At 34.9% G+C, this 18735-nt stretch overlaps 1 protein-coding gene across 10 annotated transcripts in view; it reads left to right on the top strand.

Annotated features, from left to right (window-relative positions):
- Nucleotides 1-18735, top strand: part of SCEL (sciellin) — a 105424-nt gene that overhangs the window by 65288 nt on the left and 21401 nt on the right. For 8 of the 10 annotated variants that reach the window (XM_039473423.2, XM_039473418.2, XM_010341649.3 and 5 more), the window contains 9 exons: nt 517-576; nt 4545-4604; nt 5553-5612; nt 6550-6609; nt 9017-9067; nt 10001-10063; nt 16027-16086; nt 16230-16289; nt 16434-16490. In XM_039473423.2, coding sequence (XP_039329357.1) covers nt 517-576; nt 4545-4604; nt 5553-5612; nt 6550-6609; nt 9017-9067; nt 10001-10063; nt 16027-16086; nt 16230-16289; nt 16434-16490 — 531 coding nt within the window. The remainder of the gene's footprint in view (nt 1-516; nt 577-4544; nt 4605-5552; nt 5613-6549; nt 6610-9016; nt 9068-10000; nt 10064-16026; nt 16087-16229; nt 16290-16433; nt 16491-18735) is intronic. The other 2 variants (XM_039473419.2, XM_010341650.3) reach the window with 2 other exon arrangements.

Raw genomic sequence — 18735 nt, 5'->3', positions numbered from 1 at the left:
GATAGCTGAGTTTATATGAAAACATACATTCTTATTCTCTTTATGAATATTGTTAAATGATTTTTATTATTAAATTATGATTCTCAACATTATTCCTAATACTTAAAAACAGAATAGGCGATTGTATTCAATTTGTTGAGTAGACATTTATACTGTCTGGGTCCAGTGTAGAACTTAATCTAACTTAATGTTATTTCAATGCTGCCTGCTTGGACTGTCCTAACAAGATGTATCTGAAGGCAAAGTTCGATTTTGTTAAATAACAAGTTTCATGTATGCTTAGCATTCTGAGAACAAAACAAAAAATCACATTTATTACTAACAAATAAGCAACCTTAAATGGTCTTCAGCTCAAGATGTAAGAGAATAATTTTCATTTGCATTTAGAGCTTTAAAACTTTACATTGATATATAAAACTTGCATATTTACCACTTCTTAATTTTTTCAGCCGTTATTCATCTGATTAGTGCTTTATTTTTAACATCATTCATTAAAATTCATTTCCTTATTCAAAGAAAACAAGACCTGGATGGGCTTATTAAAGTGGATCCTGAAACAAATAAAAATATTAGGAGGTAAGGCATTTAAAGGTCCCCCTTCCCTTTGTTTGGCATTTACAAGCTCATTAGAATTCTGAGTGTTGATATTCAGGGCAGTAAATTGGAATTCAAGCCAAAACAAACTGAGCTCTTTTCTCTAAGCACTTTATATTAAGTAATTCTGTACAAGTGATACACCTAAATCTCCTTCATTTTATTCTTGGGTGAAGTTTGTTATCAAATAATTTTAAGAAACTAAATGGGAATTTTGGCTGGCCTTCTCTACTGAACTAAATGTATTTGTTTCTTTGTATGCTAGTGTGGGTACATGTGTGTATAAATGTATATGTGTAAATATATAAGTAGTGTGTTTATATATAAATGCATGTATGTATGTGTAAGTGTGTAATAAATATATGTATGTAGATATAAGTAGTGTCTGTGTTTGAGTGTGTGTGTGTGTATCTGGTATGTGGTTTTAAGTACATGTGTGTATAAATGTGTGTGTGTATAAGTGTATGTGTGTGTATGTATAAGTGCATGTGCGAGTGTGTATATGTATGAACTACATGTGCGTATGTGGTATATTTGTGTGTAGTGTGTGTATGTGCATGTAGTGTGTGTGTATTTAAAGATGAAGAGCTTAACAAAGTGTGCTTTGTTCTTACCCATGAGTTGCCAAGTAAGTCTGGAGAACTTACCTCTTCTTCTTTTTTATGTTTTATAAGGCAGATGGAATATTTTTGAAACTGAGTTTGTTGGTATGTTGCTGGAAACAGTGTAACACATAATTCCATATGGTTTCCCTTGAATTCTTTTCCATTTCGTTAGCTCAGTACATGATATTATTTGTCAATTCTAAAATGTGTCATGGGTGCCTGCAGGCCCAGTTGGCAGGGGAAAGGCTCAGCTAGTTGAAAAGCTGTTGTACCCACTGTCACACCTGCCCTGCTTGTGTAGGTGTGGCATGGTCAGAGGCACAGCAACCCAGTGAACTGGAGGCTTGCACAAGCTTGCAACCAGTAGACAGAGAAGAAAGCATTGATGTCCTTCAGTTCCTGGGTGGTTCAGGGAGGTAACCTGAGGTAGTGAATGTGAGCAGGGAATCCAAAAAACCTAGGTTCATATTCTGGCTCTGTCATTTGCTAACTGTGTCTCTGTGCCTCAGTGTACTCATTTACAAAAGAGGAATCATAGGATTCTCATGCCTGGCACATAGTAGATACAAGTAATTATTGCAATAATGAAGATTCAGGTGTTATATTCTCTTCATAATTTAGTGTTCAAATATTAAATTTTGACTTTCCAAGAAAAATCATATTTTCTTTTCTAATTTTTATTAAAAATAATATTTCCAATCAGGACTTATGTTTTTTCATATGTTGTTGTGTGTATATGTGGGCATCCCTGTGCTCATGTGTATATGCATGCATACAGATGTTTTTGTGCACTCATGTGCATGTATACTTGTGTGTTCATGAGTGCATGTATCCATGCATGTGTCTATATGCAGGTGATTGCACATGTACATGAGTGTGTGCATTGCTTGTGTGTACATTGCACATGTGTGTGATTGCATACATATGCATGATGCTTGCATTTTCATGAGTATATGTATAAATATTCACGTGCTTTTGTCTGTATATGAGTGCATATGTACATGATGTGTATGCACCTGTGTGTGTGAGCATATGTGCAGCACATATGTCTATATTTGTATGTGTGTACTTCCTGTGGGCTTTTGAGGACAGTAGTTGTCATTGCCTTTTTCTGAACATAATGAAGTCTGTGGATCTTTTAAAAACAAAGCAAAGGCCATTTAATTTCTCAGTAAAACCTAGCCAAGCCGATATTTTTCTATTCCAGGCTCATTCTTGCCTTAAGGCTTCGGCATATGCTGTTCCCACTTCCTGGGATGCTCTATTCCCGTATCATTACCTCCTCAAACAGGTCATTTCTGACCACAGAATATAATTAAGTCACTGTCCCCTTCCCCAACCCCAGCACAGCAGGAACCAACCACTGTTTTTAAACTTCCTCATAACATATATTGTTATTTGGAATTGTGGTATTCATTTATTTGTTTAATTGTATATTGCCTGCCTCTTCCCAAGTTGGAATGGAAGCCGCATGAGGTCTAATTCTGTATCTGTGCTGTTCACATTTATCCTGAGCTTGGGGCAGGGTGTGGTCCATGGTAGGCTTTCCAAAACTGTTTGTGGATTGAAGTAACCCATAACATTGAAGATATGTACAGTATGAGGTATTGCTTTACATAGTTAAACTCACATATTACTTTACATTATTACGTTAATTAGTGCATTACTACATTAATCATCCCACTCTTCTTTATGGACTTAATGAACTATGAAATTTAAATAACCTTATTTTATTATGTACTTTATTTAATGTTTAAAGAGATCAAGTCCTAACAATATAGTCAAAGCAAACTCCACAGTGAACACAAAGGGAGGAGTTGTAATGCTTACTGTTGTGTTATTTTTTTGAATACACAAGGCTGGAAATAACATTCCGGGAATTTTTTTTTCTCAGTCACTGGTCTTCAAATCCTACATACTTCATTTAGGCAGAAATCAACAAGGAGTAATCTGAAGTAGAGTGATTGCTTCTGTGGGGCTAATTGTTTCATTATTTGCATAACAAAGGTTCAAATTAATTATTGCTTCTTTGAGTCTGTATGTCACATTCTCAGACATCTGGATACAAATAAAGGACTCGAATTGACATCTCGTTGCTTCCAAATATCTGTATCCTTGATATTGTATAGACAAAACCTTTGGGCCTCTGGATATAGCTTTAGTAGAATCACAGAGTGTGGAGAAGCACTGCAAAAGGGCCTTCCTGTGGATGTTCTTTTCCCTACATGGCATCCTCTATAGATTAGAGAAGCATTTATTCCTACTACTGGTATGCAGAAAACACATGTAAATGCAGGGAGAAAAACAAAATTCCACTAAGATCAGAAACCGAGGTCTACTAAAGAGTAACAAGAAGCTACTAAAATGTTTTCGATAACTTGGTGGAAATTTTTATTTTATTTTATTTCTGAGACAGGGCTTGCTCTGTCCCAGGCTGGGTTGCAGTGGTGCAATCACGGTTCACTGCAGCCTCAAATGCCTGGGCTCAAGGGGATCTTCTCACCTCAGCCACTTGAGTAGCTAGAGCCACAGGCGTGCATCACCATGCCAGGCTAATTAAAAAAAAAAAATTCTATGGACACAGGATTTTGCTGTGTTGCCCAGTCTGGCCTGGACCTCCTGGGCTCAAGCAGCCCTCCTGCCTTGGCCTCCCAAAATGCTGCGATTACAGGAATGAGCCATCATGCCCAGCCAGAGTGTTGCGCTTTATATTATACTTGTCATATCTTACATTTGAGAATGTTTCAAAACTCCATCGATTTTAACGTTCCTATTGTTTGTTGCTAAAAACAACTAGTCAAAATTCATAGTTCTAATGCACAGTTATAAGTACCAGAAGCAATTCCTGGGTTGTGTATCAGAGATTTTTAACAAATTGTTGTATTAATCTTGATACAGTTTTCTGATAGAAAATTGGCTAATGAATGCCAATTTTACAAAATATGGATTCTCCAAAGTTGGTTTTAAAGTTCACGTGTTGGAGGATGATAAAGAGCATCCCTTCTGGAACATTTCATGAAACAAGTGTATAGACTAAGTTACAAAAATGTTTCATGCACCTGGCAAAAGTTAAAATTATAGCATTTAGTGCAGATAAGTAGAGAGAATCCTAGTACAATACTTGCTGGTGGCCAAATGGCTCTGAGACTAAAATACTGTCTCCCTGAGTCTCAATGAACTTCAGAGGTGTGTAAATCCCTATATCTTCTGCCTAGCCACCTTTCACAATCTTCAGTCTTCAACTCCTTGACACGATCTCAATGACTGTTTACACTGCTTCTGAGTTTTAATGAATAGTTTTATCTTCTTCTTGTCAGTCTCACCTATTTCTTCAATGTTTTAAAGGGGCCAGAGCCTCGACAATCTCATCAAACTGACTCCTGAAGTAAACAGAAGTAACCAAGGGTGAGGATTATGTCTTACCTTTCTTCCTTCCTGTTCCCCATCCATTTGTGGCACTCAGGAAAGAAGGTGTGTTGAAAAGCCTTTGGATTGGGATCAGAAACTCTGAACTCCATTACTTAGCAGCTTGGTGTCTTTGAACACATCCCTTGAATGCAGAGCTGCAGCCTCCTTAGTTATAAAATGAGGATTATAATGTTTGGCCGGGTAGGGAGGTTTACGCCTGCAATCCCAGTAATTCCAGTATTTTGGAAGGCTGTGGTGAGCAGATTACTTGAGATCGGGAGTTCAGGTCCAACCTGGCCAACACGGTGAAACCCTGTCTCTACAAAAAATACAAAAATTAGCCAGGCATAGTGGAGTGCACCTGTAGTCCCTGCTACTTGGGAGGCTGAGACAGGAGAATTGCTTGAACCCGGGAGGTGGAAGTTACAGTGAGCCGAGATCCAGCCACTGCACTCCAACCTGGGTGATGAAGCCAGACACTATGTCAAATAATAATAATGATGTTTGTTCTTTGTCGCTTGATAGTTGTTAGGAACTAATGAAATAATGGGTATCAAATCATTTAAAATAAAATGATATTACAAATGGAAATTATTAACAAAACAGTTTAGTTATAGCTGTAGCATTAGATGGAATGCTTAGGGGAACCAGGTGAGAGGTTTTAGCAAATTATTATGTCATTTTTTAATTGATTTTTTTTTAAATTGAGTCTTGCCCTAATTATATGGTTTTATTTGGGAATAAATGAAAAACCACATCAGTGTACCAACGATTGGTAAGTAGGTCACAAATTTTAGTATTTTAAATTAAGAGCATAGACTGGTATAAATTTCTCTCAAAACTTAATAGTAAAATTTATCTTAAGTACAAATATCCTTGAAATCAAAACAGCCAATTGATTTAATCCCATTTTTATTTATCATGTTTTTTGGTTTTTGTTTGAAGTTCCAAAGACGTTAATAACTTCATCAAAGTGAATCCAGGAACAGAAAAAAGTATCCCAGGGTAAGATTTAGTAATCTCCCTTTTTTTTCATAGTAACCAATGACCAGAAGTATAAATAAAGCATTATTTCAGCTTTAATTAAAATGATTAAATGACTGATGGTGAACCCAACGATTCTTCAAGAAAAGCCATGTAACCCTGCCCACCTCACATCTGAAATGTTAAAAATTTTAGTCAACCAATTTCTGATACAATGAAGGTACTCTTTGACTAATCAGGAATATAGTTTTTCTCCTAGAATGGACAGGACATTTTTGTTTATTGATTTATTATTTTTCTTACGCAGAGGAGATGACACAGTAGAGGAGAAAGAGAACTAGACTGGACCCCATAGTTGTGGGTTCTTGGCCTCTCTGTTCCTATGACATGTGTGTGTTTGAACTAGTCACTTCTGTTTAGGCTTCAGTTTCTCATCCTCAAAGCGAGGAAATTGCACCAGGAGCTCTCTCAACTCTCCTAAGGCTAATTCAGTTACTAAGTTCCAGTAAGATGTTTGGTGTTATGGTAAGGCACAGGCATTCTGCAGAGAGATTACCTAGCTTTAAACCGCAGCTCTGCTACCATTAGCTATGTGGGAAAATTACTTAAGCTTTCTGAGTCTCAGTCATTCCCGCTACGAAACTGGAATAATAATACTTCCTATGTCATAGGACTGGTGTGAGGATTGAATGAGACAAATCATGTAAATCACTAAGAAGAGTGCCTGGCCTGGCACATCAAACATTTTCTAAAAGTTCTTATTCGTTATTTCTCTCCAGTTTTAGTTAGGGCCCTATATGTACATTCATAGTCAAAACTGAAAACCCCCAGCCCTCTGAGATGATCTTTAATTTTATTATTTTAATAAATATTTTTAATAAAAGTATTTTTCAGTTAACAAATACTTGAAAATATTTGATGTAAATCTACCACTAATCTGGTTTTCTATGTTTTCAAGGGACCAGAATCTCGACATCCTCATCAAAGTGGCTCCTGAAAGAAACAGAGCTAACCAAGGGTAAGGTTTATGGAATGCTCTATTTCTCCCTTTTTTTCTAATCAACTTTAAAATATGATAAATTGCATTGTCCCACCATAGAGACAAACAATGATGGAACCCAAATCAACAACTCCTGTGTCAGAAATCTGGTGTTCAAGCACTTGCTCAAGGTTCTCTGGCTATGGGAGAGAGAATTCCTCGAAATACAGGAATGATCTCTTACCAGTATGAGATTTGTGCTCCATGCTTAGGATTTTTTAAAAAATTAATGGAGATTCCCCATGAGACAAAACATAACCCCCAAACAATTTCCCAGATCTAAGTAGCCTAAAGAAAGGTCTTCATATGATAAAAAAAAAAGTTCTTCCTTCTTCTTCCTCCATCATGTATTCCCTCTCTTCTTATTGCCTACCACCCAAACAATTCTTAAAGTTGGGAAGTCATTTAAAAAAATTATTTGCAGTTCATTGATAAAAGAATGACATTTGTCCTTTATAGAAAGAATTTTCTCTAAGACGTATCATGTTAAGTAAATAAAGAAGCATAACAGAACCATCAACTTGTAAATGTATATTGTTATATGAATTTGAACATGAGTTAGACATAAAAGATACCAAGATAATTTCCTATCTTACTTTGCTTATTGGAATATGGTCTATTTTACAGTATGTGGCTATTGAACAGAGCTTATTTAGACTAGATTAGAGGTCAGCAACTTTTTCTTAAAGGGCTAATAGTAAATAGTTCTGGTTTCGGGGGGCAAAACTCTCTCTGTTTTTAACTAGTCATCTCTGCCAATAGTGTGAAAGCAGCCATAATACCTTGTTAACAAGTGGGCATGGCTGTGTTCCAATAAAACTTTATTTATGAAACCAGGCTGCAAGTTGGATTTAGCTTGAGGGCCGTAGTTTGCTGACCCCTAGAGTACATAGTATTTTGTCTGGTCAGGCAAAGAGAGTCCAATTTGAATGTAGTTGAGGTGAATTCTGAAATATAGCCTAATCCTCCCACTGATTTAGCATATATTAATACAACTTTATTTTTACTATTGAGGGACAGACACTAAATCTAGAGACCATATAATTACATTACAGATTAAGATTCAGTGAAAGACAATTGTCTTTTCCCTCTCCTAAGATAACTTAGTTTCTAAAGGTGTAGATGGCCTGATTATTCACAATCTTTCCTTTATAATGTTTGAGGTTGTATTTTGGTAGCCACATACTGCCATGTATTTGGTTGTGTGTCTGTTTCTCTTACTTGGTGCTAAGATTTTTGAGTTCAGAAAACCTTTTGGTAGCTGTGTTATCTTTGACAAATTACTTAACCGCCTTTAAGCCTCAGCTTTTTTATACGTAAAATCAGAATTGTAAGAGTTCATTTCTTCATGAGTTACTAAAAAAATTAAATGTGATTATGCTCATAAAACACTTAGTGTTCAAGTGCTTTTTACACATTATCTATTAGTATTATTATTACTCTTACAATTTTTTCTTCATTGTTAAATCCCATAGCACTACTCAATGTGAAGAAGATAGCAAATTCATTTGCCTGGGAGGTTGAATATTATAAAATTACTGACATTCAGCTATTTTTGACCAACAATGGCAATTTTAAATAGTTCAATGTAATAGAATATAATAATTTATATGGAAGACTACTCACATGGTAAAATGAACCTATAGATCAGTCAAGATATAAGTCTTTGCAATTATTTTATCTCCAGGATATATAACATATTGTCCAATAATAAAGTATATCAGATTAAGCTTTCTATTCAGGTCTTTTGATGTTAGGGTTGGTATCATTACTGTGATAACAGCAGCATCTCTTTAGAGCCTATTTGAGTGTTTAGAATAAAAACATAAATTATATAAACTGAAGTCTTGCTTGCTCTAATCTAGCTTTGCATAAAGTGTGATTCTGAAGTGATTTAATATCTTGGAGTAGTGTGATATTATATATTTACATTATATATATTACTTTTATAACTTAGAAAATAACTGTTTTTTCTTTTCTTTTTAATAAATAATGTCAATTTTTGTTTGTTTGGTTTGGAAGAAGGGAAGCAAGGAACATATGGAAATAGTGAATAATTTTATATTTTCTCTCACTTATAACCTCCAGATAATATTCTAAATGGTCTAATTCTGTTATATTTTGTGTAAAATAAAGTGTTTAGGAATAATTCTGCTTTGAAGTTGACTTGAAAGAAACAAGAATAAAATGAAATTAAATTATCATTTTTACAAATGTATGCAAGAAATGAATTGACAGTAGCCACCTGTTTTTATATAAGGCTAAAAATTTAAGTAAAGATAAAGTTTTAAATTAGCAACAGTCATTTGATTAATATTAAGGTTGAAAAAATATACAAATTATTGATTTTAGTTGACTTAGCTATTGAAACTTACATTTTTTTTAGGAACCAAGAATTGGACAATCTTGTCAAAGTGATCCCTTCAGCAAACAAAAGGTAAATGTATTAAGATTATTGAAGACTTCTTAGCAAGTCTCCAATTTATGCCCCAAAATAAGATTAATTATTTGGCTAAAGACATTTTGAAAGGGGACATAAAAAAATGAGAACATGTTGTGTAATAATGCTGGATAGATTTTTCTATTGTTGCTTTTATTAATTTCCTTATATTACTGTTGAAAATGAAAATATGGAAGCTAATTCTGTGTAATTACTACTTGAGAAATTCCTTTGACACAATATTAGCATAACTAGATTATAACCATAAATTTATAATTAATAATAAATTACAGGTTCATAAAACTGGATAAATGAGTAAATATTGGCTTTCTGTTCTCTTACAAATCCAGGGATTAATATTTAAATGACTTGTAAGAAAACTGACAACATAATGTTCTTATGCTTGATTAGAATATTTTTGCATGACACTGAATTTACTTCTGTTCTTGAGAAATTAAGATCCATTATACATTGGACAAAAGTTAATAAAATCATGGCAGAGAAACCCCAAGCTATCACTCATTGAATAATTGTGAAGACAATGTTGGTGAAAAGCATTGTGTGGATGTAAGAGATTGTTATGAACATGAGATGGAGGGTGTTGGGGGAAGGAGTGTAGAGTTTGGGGTCCAGTTGCTGTGGTTGGAATTTTGGTTCAACCTCATCTACTTCTTAGGTATCTGGCCCCAGGGAGTGCCTGTAATCTGTCTGAAGTGCAATATCTTTGTTTATAAGTGGGGAGGGGGTGATAATATTAATGTCACAGAGTTGTTTTGAGGATTAAAAAATGATAGCTTATATATATATATATAAGAAACTCAGTAAACTTATTACTTTTTACACTAGGATTCTAGTGACTGATTTACAACTGTCAAAACAAAAAATAAATGCCAGTATAAAATTTGCTGATTTCCTCTAATTTTGTTTTAGCAGTGAAAAAGATCTTGATGAACATACTAATGTCAACCCCAAAGCTGTCAAAAACACTGATGGGTAAGAGATGGATGCGACTTTTTGTTTTGCTTCTCCTTAAATAAACCCAATATTAATATAAATGTAGAATTATTCTATGGGCAAGTTGAATATAAATCTTAAACTATCATCACAGGTGAAAACCTAGATGTCTCAATATTTGTTAATTGCCAAGAAAGAGAGGGAGCTGGAAACAATGTATTGTGGTGCCTTCACTTCTCTAAGCCTCCAGTAAAGCAACTGAACAGAGCAATGTGAGAAATGGGCAGGAAGGAACATAGTCTAGGAGCTGTTAATGTTTTGTTGTTTTGTTTGTGTGGTATTGAAATGAATACTTTTGTCCTTGAAATTGATAACAATGTATTAATGATGGTTATTAAAAAGACGTAGACACTTCCATTAGACTAATCATTAACAATATCATCTACCTCATTTTAGAAGAGTTTTCTGGTAGTCAGTGGAAATTTTATGAGATTCATTATTCTTTAGAGGTTTACTGTGCTCAGCAAGGATATGGACCTAAAATTTAATAATTCTTGAAGTAATGTCAGTAAGATCATGAAACTCACCTTTTGACTATTGTTAAAGGAATATTTAGTATCATGATACATTGCTGTTTTATATATATTTGTACCTTAAGAATGGTTTCATGATTTCCCCTTTTAAGTTTTGTTGGTATGTATACAAATTGTAAAATTTTAGAGATGGAGGGAAGAAATCTTAGGATATCTTGGCCCAGTAGTTTGAATAATTTTGAAAACCAATGTTCCAGATGAATCTACTCATTTTGCAGAAGAAGAAATTAAGATTCAGAAAGGTTAAGTGATTTGACCAGGGTCACAGAAAAAATTAGTGGAAGACTGATAGTAGTTCTGTGATCTCTTAGGCAGTGAGTAATTACTGAGCACCTGCTGGATTCACAGCTTACCACTAGGTATCATTACTTATATACTAGGTATAATTACAGGTTATGGAAGCCAAAAAGAGAATTCAGTAGACAAACCCCATCTTGTTAACAACAGGCAATTAACATAGATTAAAGCTAATTATGTACCAGGGGCACAGAGATGTTACTCCAAGACAATAACAGGTTGTCAGTTTAATATATAACATTTTGGAGCATTCATGTACTGCTTGCTGAATATAGAATATATTGTCAATGAGTTGCATTTTAAAAAAGGAGTGATATTGAAGAGCTAACTAATAAACACAGAGGCAGTAAAATTCATATTTATGGAATCCTAGGAGGAGATGTTTGGAAATGGACAGAGCCTTGGAGATTATCCAATACAGTCTCCTCATTTATAGATGAGAATACTGGGACCAGGGGCAAAAATCTCATAGTCATCTGTGAGATCTTCTAACTCCCAGGCCAATGCCTAGTCTTTACAACCCAGCACACAGACTTAGATCCTAAAATATATAAAAATTAATTAAGCACCTAGGGAAATAGCAGAGGCTGTAAAAATAGGATTGTTGCTCTTGCTGTGGGATGGCCAGGAGGTGTTTTTTACTGTTCTCACAGGGTCACTTGAAACAGTACTTCATATATTACAACGGCACAAATGTGCAAATGATTACAAAACACTTCACAGCTTTTAAACTGCATGAAAGTAATAATAACCTAAATATCCTAATGTATCCCTATAACATTCTTAAAGCTAACTAAATAAAAACAGTAACTTGAGAGAGAAAATGTTCCATTTTCTTGGATAAAATTTAGATATGATTGCTTTGCAGGATCTAGGGCCTGAAAAAAATCTGCGTATTTGTTGTTTTCAAAAATTGCATGTTGTGATCAATCAAAGCAATTCAGGACTGTTCCTGAGATTTTTGTTTTCCTGACACACAGTGTTGCCTTTAGAGGAGTGGTGGTAGAATATAGCATGTATTTATGTTTTCTAAGCTAGTGTTTCTCAAATGTGGGTTGCAACCCATTAAAGGGTCTTGTAATTAACTTAGTTCAGAGCAATCAGCATGTTTCTCTTAATTAAATGGAATGAACTGAACAGAAAATATGAGAGTTCTTATGTAGTAAGAATATTATTTTGTAAACTTTATGTCTTTGTGTTTGTGAGTGTGTCTGTTTGTCTGTAAAAGACAGTATTAGGCTGTGATGTAAAATGCATTTCCTACTGGGCTTTATGTAACAGTGGTTGGAATATCATTTTAATTATTAGGTAAATCAAATTTTTATGCTCAGTAGGACAGTGAAAATGTAAGTTCTTGTGGGTTTTTTTGTTTTTTTTTTTTTATGTTACTTTTGATTATGCTGACACATAAATATTGTCTGTAGTTACACTAATAAATATTGTGATTAATTTTATGTATTTTTTTTAAGTGTGGCTTTTGAACATACTGTCTACAAAGTTTTATCTTTGTATTTTTTCAAATAATATGTGCAATTAACCTCATTTTAAAGACTATTGTATTTCTGACACAGTTTAGTTTTTTTTTAAAGAGAGAAAGAAAAAAAGAATAATAAGGAAAAGAATAAAGAAGAGGAAGAAAGAGAAAGAGGAAGAGGGAGAGAGAATGGGGGTATTGCTTTATTGCCCGGGCTAGAATGCAGTCTAATATGGGTATGTCTATAATTGTGCTTGATAATGGAGACATAAAAGAAAATGAGGGAAGAGAATAACAAACAAGGAGCCAACCAATATTTCGTTTAAACTTCTAAGTTGATATGATGTGGTACTGATATGAGTGTATATTTTGTGTATTTAAAGTGGAGAGTTCTATAAATGTTAATTAAATTTACTTGTTCAAGTAAAGAACTTCTTGATTCTCAAGTTTACTGAGTTCAAGTCCTGGATATCCTTGTTAATTTTCTGTCTCATTGATCTGTCTAATGTTAATGTTGAAGTCTCCCACTATTATTGTGTGGGAGTCTAAGTCTCTTTATTAGTCTTGTATGTATGGGTATTCCTGTATTGGGTGCATATATATTTAGAATCTTTAGCTCTTCTTGTTGTTGCATTGATCCTTTTATTATTATATAATGTCCTTCTTTGCTTCTTTTGATCTTTGTTGTTTTAACGACTATTTTATCAGAGGCAAAAATTGTAACTTCTGCTTTTTATTTATTTATTTTTGCTCTCCGTTTGGTTGGTAAATCTTTCTCCATTCCTTTGTTTTGAGTTTTTGTGTATCCTTGAATGTGAGATGGGTCTGGATGCAGCATGCCAATGGGTTTTAGTTTTTTATCCAAATTGCCTGTCTGTCTTTGGATTGGGGGATTTAGTCAATTTAAATGTAGAATTAATGATGATATATGTGAGTTTAATACTGCCATTTAATATTAGCTGGCTGTTTTGCCCATTAGTTGATGTAAATTCTTCATTATACTGATGCTCTTTACTTTTTGGTATTTTTTAGAAAGGCTGATACTGTTTCTTCGTTTCTATGTGTAGTGGTTCTTTCAGAAGCTCTTGTAAAGCAGGCCTGGTGGTGATGAAATCTCTGTGTGCTTGAGTTTGGCTGGATGTGAAATTCTTGGTTGGAAGTTCTTTTCTTTAAGGATGTTGAATATTGGTCCCCACTCTCTTCTGGCTTGTAGGGTTTCTGCTGAGAGATCTGCTGTAAGTCTGATAGGCTTCCCTTTGTGGGTAACCTGGCCTTTCTCTCTGGCTGCCCTTAGTATTTTCTCCTTCATTTCAACCCTGGTGAATCTGACGATTATGTGCCTTGGAATTGCTCTTCTTGAGGATTATCTCTGTGGTGTTCTCTGTATTACCTGGAGTTGAATATTATCCTGCGTAACTAGGTTGGGAAAATTTTCCTCAATAATATCCTGAAGTGTATTTCCCAGTTTGGATTCATTCTCTTTGTCACATTCAGGTACACCTATCAAGCGTAGATTAGATCTTTTCACATAGTCCCATATTTCTTGGAGACTTTGCTCGTTCCTTTTTATCCTTTTTTCTCTAATCTTGTCTTCTCGTTTTATTTCGTTGAGTTGGTCTTCGACCTCTAATATCCTTTCTTCTGCTTGATCAATTCGGCTGTTAAAACTTGTGCATACTTCACGAAGTTCTCATATTGTGTTTTTCAGCTCCATCAATTCACTTATATTCCTCTCTAAATTATGTATTCTTGTTAACATTTCATCAAACCTTTTTTCGAAGTTCTTAGTTTCTTTGGATTGTGTTAGAATAAATTATTTTAATTCACAGAAGTTTCTTATTATCCACATTTTGAAGCCTGCTTCTGTAATTGGAACACACTCATTCTCCATCAAGCCTTGTTCCATTGCTGATGAGGAACTGTGATCCCCTGCTGAGGGAGAGACGTTCTGATCTTGGGTATTCTCAGCCTTTTTTGGCTGTTTTCTTCCCTTCATTGTAGATTTATCCATCTGTGGTCTTTATAATTACCATCTTTGTAATTGAGTTTCTGAGTGGACGTCCAACTTATTGATTCTCAGTGCCGAAATCTGAGCAACTCACTGTGCCGACTAAAACAGCGGCATTAAGATTGATGGTGCTTTTCTGACCCTGCACCAAGAACCGACGCTCCAACGTGCTGGCAAAACCACCTCGCTGGTCACAAGAGTCACGCTGGCGACCCGTGGGGCTCCTCCGCTGCACCAAGAACCGACGCTCCAATGTGCTGGCAAAACCACCTCGCTAGTCACAAGAGTCATGCTGGCAACCCGTGGGGCTCCTCCGCTGGGAATCTCCTAGTGCGTGAGCAACAAGAATTCATCTGAAAGTGTGGCGTCCTCTCGTTCTCTGCGCTTTCACTGGGAGCTACAATTCCGAGCTGCTAGTGATCAGCCATCTTGGATCTCTCTCACAGTTTATTTTATTTAGATTTTGCCATCAACTTACATGAGGAAATTCCGTTGTGGATAGTTAGTTCTCATATGTCAATCATTATTTTAATAGTATTTATAAATATCAGTTTATTATGTTCAATTGAGAATATTATCATTGAAGAAAGCTCAAAACAGTGAAAATTCAGTTAGAGCCTTCCCACAGACTATGGAGAGGTGAGAACCATGAGGAATAAATCAAACTAAATGAAACCTGAACATTCTATGGAAATGTTGAGGGCTTGGGAAGAAAAGGCAGACCTTTTCTCAGACTTTCTGATGATTCATCTCTAAATGATGCTCTTTCAGTCCCTAACCTTACATCATTTTTTTGATGAATAAAATGTATTTTATTTTAATATAAGGAAAAAGCACCGTTGCGGGGAGAAGTACATGTCTATTATGTCCCAGATGGTGCTGAAAGCAGGTGCTGTCAGTTCTGCAATCTCTTGCCCTGATAACTGCCATGTATTTCCCTGAATAAGTATTAAAGTGGGTTCAGAGGAACACTGAATAATCACTACTTTCTGACCCTTAAAACAAGGTGTTATGCTGAGGCAGTGAATTGTAGCAAACTATATGGGAGGAAATACTGTTCTGGGGCTGAGAAGAGAATCAGGAAGAGTTTCAAATGAGAGTGGACAGTTTTCAGAGTATGTAACTTATGTTACCATGAACAGCTGAGTTTAAATCAGTTTTTCAGTCATCAAAGAGGAAAAAACCCACAATTTTGGTGGACTGCTGGAATTCTCTTTGCTAAACCTTATATTAAGAATAATCCCCATTTTAGAGTTTATTTTTTAAAAAAATTGATATCCTTAGTTGGTGAACCTGATTTTGAAAATAAGGATATTAAAATCAGTTGATATCTTCATAATGTTAATACATTCTGGAATGAACAATGTCAGTTACCAGATGTTTGCCATGGCGACTTAACCAGCATATCCTTGTAGACAGGCTCTGACAATAAAATGTATAAAATTATAGTAAGTTTTCTTCTGATAAGGCATAATTCTTCATCCTCTAAATTGATTAGAAAACATATTACATGGTTAGTCAATACCAAAACAATATGTCTCATACTATTATCCTTTCTTTCCATTTCCAATTATCTTAAACCTGTGATTATTTCTAACCCAAGTTGCTATAATATTTTTTCCACTTAAAGGAAACAAGATCTTGATAAACTCATCACAGTGAATCCTGAACATTTCACAACCAACCAAAGGTAATAAAACTATGTTGTTTTAATGTGTTTTGGTCAGAAAGAATATTAAATTTTATTATTACTTCAAGCAGATTTATAGCCTTAAGGATATTACCCAAAAAATTCATAATTAACTTGCTTTCTTTTTATTTTTTGATTTAAAGAAACCAAGATCTTGATAACCTCATCAAAGTAAATCCTGCAGTAATCAGAAACAATCAGAGGTAATCAAACAGAAGCAGTCAGTTCATGTTTTTATTTGTCTATTGCCCTGGATGGAATTGATTTATAATGTTGCTTTATTGACCTAGCACAACTGTAAAACCTATTACTAATCTGAACTTCTTTTCTCTCTTTCTTTTAAACAGCCAAGACTTGGACAATCTTATTAAAGTGAAACCTTCAACTCTCAGAAACAATAATCGGTAAATGACCTTGTCTATCTTGACACGTTTCCAAGGTTCTAGGGTAGGAAACTTTCTCTCCCTCCTTTCCTCCCTGCCTCCTGGCCTACCTTTCTACCTTTCTTCCTTCCTTCCTTCCTTCCTTGCTTCCTTCCTTCCTTCCATTTCACTTTATCACCCAAGCTGGCATGCCGTAGCACAATCATAGTTCACTGCAGCCTAAAAATCCTGAATTCAGGTGGTCCTCCTGCCTCAGCCTCCTGAGTAACTAAGATCAAACCATCATGCCCAGCAAATTAAAAAAAAAATTTTTTTTAGAGATGGGGTCTTGCTAGTTGCCCAGGATGGTCTCGAATTTCTGGGTTCAGGCAATCTTCCTCCCTCAGCCTCCTAAATTGCTGAGATTACAGATGCGAGCCACTCCTTCCTATCCTTTTTTGCCTTTCATCTTTTCTCCTTTCTTCCTTCCTGCCTTTCTTTGAAGGCTCTTAGTTTTCTTTGATGTGTTAGGTGAGGGTACATTTGCAATCCATCCCATGTGACTCCTGTCAACAAGGAAACATATTGCACTTTTCTGAAATCAATTGCACTATTTTGGAAATAGTTCGAGTTTTCTTATTTGCACTAAAACAATTTAGTGTTTGTTGTCTACAGAAAATAGGGTTTTAGGACTGAAATGAAAGAAAGGAATGCAATTAAATAAGGAAAAACAATATTTTGAAGAAGTTGAACCAAACTAATGATTTATATGTGGATGTTTGTAAAACATTAGAATACATGACTATAGGACATTGGAAAGAATATTCATGATCTTCAAAATCCTAAATCCACAGATAGTGTAGGCCCACAAAATATTACAGATTTTAACCATAAACTTACATTTTACATTCTTAAAATATCTTATAATTTGCTATGTGGTATCTTTCACAAAACTGCTTTATTAATGGATAATAAAGTAACAGATAATATAAAAGAGTGCACTGCATCGGAAGTCCAAATTGCTCTGCTGACCTGAAATTGTGTCATAATAAATACATTGCTGAAAATAGTAGTCCAATATTCTGAAACAACAAAAAGAAATTAACATATGAAAAAATACTTTGAACCCATTAGGAGAAAGGGGCAAGAGTAATACATGAATTAGCCTAACTCTTAACGTCTCCTGGCTTGTTTTCTATCTGACTATCATATTTTGTTCTTGCTGTTTTGTTCTTCTTGAGCACTTAGGATGTGACTGGCAATTTGTATACATTTAATCTTCACAACAATCCCATGAGAAATCTGTTGCTGTGCGCTATTTTATAGAAGTGGAAACTATAGCTCAAAGGTACCAAATAACTTTTTCAAGAAAGAAAACACACCATGGATTTAAACTCAGGGACTTCTGATGTCACTACCTAGAGGAAAAACAAAAGCTCTGTGGTTAAATCAGCTCAGAGTCTCTTCTTTCCATTCTTCAAATTCTCTGTGCTCCTCTCCTGCCCATGCACAGTTTAAGGACTGTGATAAGACCTATTTATTCTAGAGGATTATTGTGAAAATGACAGGGAGGAAAGAAAACGCTTGCTGTATGGGGATTTTTCTAATAGCTGAAATAACAGTGAACCCTGCTGCTGATAATCATATAGAAATATCTTTGCCAAGTACAACCCTTTATAGTGGTATTTGTTGGGCGGATTTTTCTTCTTATCAGTAACAGTTTTAGGAAGTTCCCAATGATGTTGAAAGTGGTTAGGTTTAATAATCACGTTATGTAATAACGGACAGTGAAAAATGTAGTCTTTTACTTTCTCACATCCCCTCCCCCACCTCTTTCCTCCTTCAGTCCCCCTGACGATTGTGCTTTGTTGACAATGGTAACTTTCTCAAAAGAGTTTTGCCTTTTGTTTTATTAGGAGAGGCCAATTTTGTAAAAAGTCAGTTTGTATTTCAGCAACTTCTAATCAAATACCCGTAGAAAAGACATTTTCTGTATACAGATATGATTGCTGTAAAAAAATTAAAAATATTGGCTATCATTTGTTGTTTTAGGATGATGGCTTGATTCACAATTCTAACCCAGCCTAATTTTTCTTTATTAGTATGCCAGATTTGATGAGAATCAGCTGGGATGTTCAAGAATTATCACAAAAAGCAGACAAACAGGAAAGACTGAACCATCTATTTGGAAAAAGTGACTTCATTCTATAATGAAGTGACCTGTATCTATAATGTTTCCATGCTGCCCTCTTGATTTTAATGTAGGTAAAAAGGAGAGTAGTTTAAA

This window comes from Saimiri boliviensis, chromosome 16, assembly GCF_048565385.1.
Source record: "Saimiri boliviensis isolate mSaiBol1 chromosome 16, mSaiBol1.pri, whole genome shotgun sequence".
NCBI lineage: Eukaryota > Metazoa > Chordata > Mammalia > Primates > Cebidae > Saimiri > Saimiri boliviensis.
This window is presented reverse-complemented; position numbering and strand designations above follow the sequence as displayed.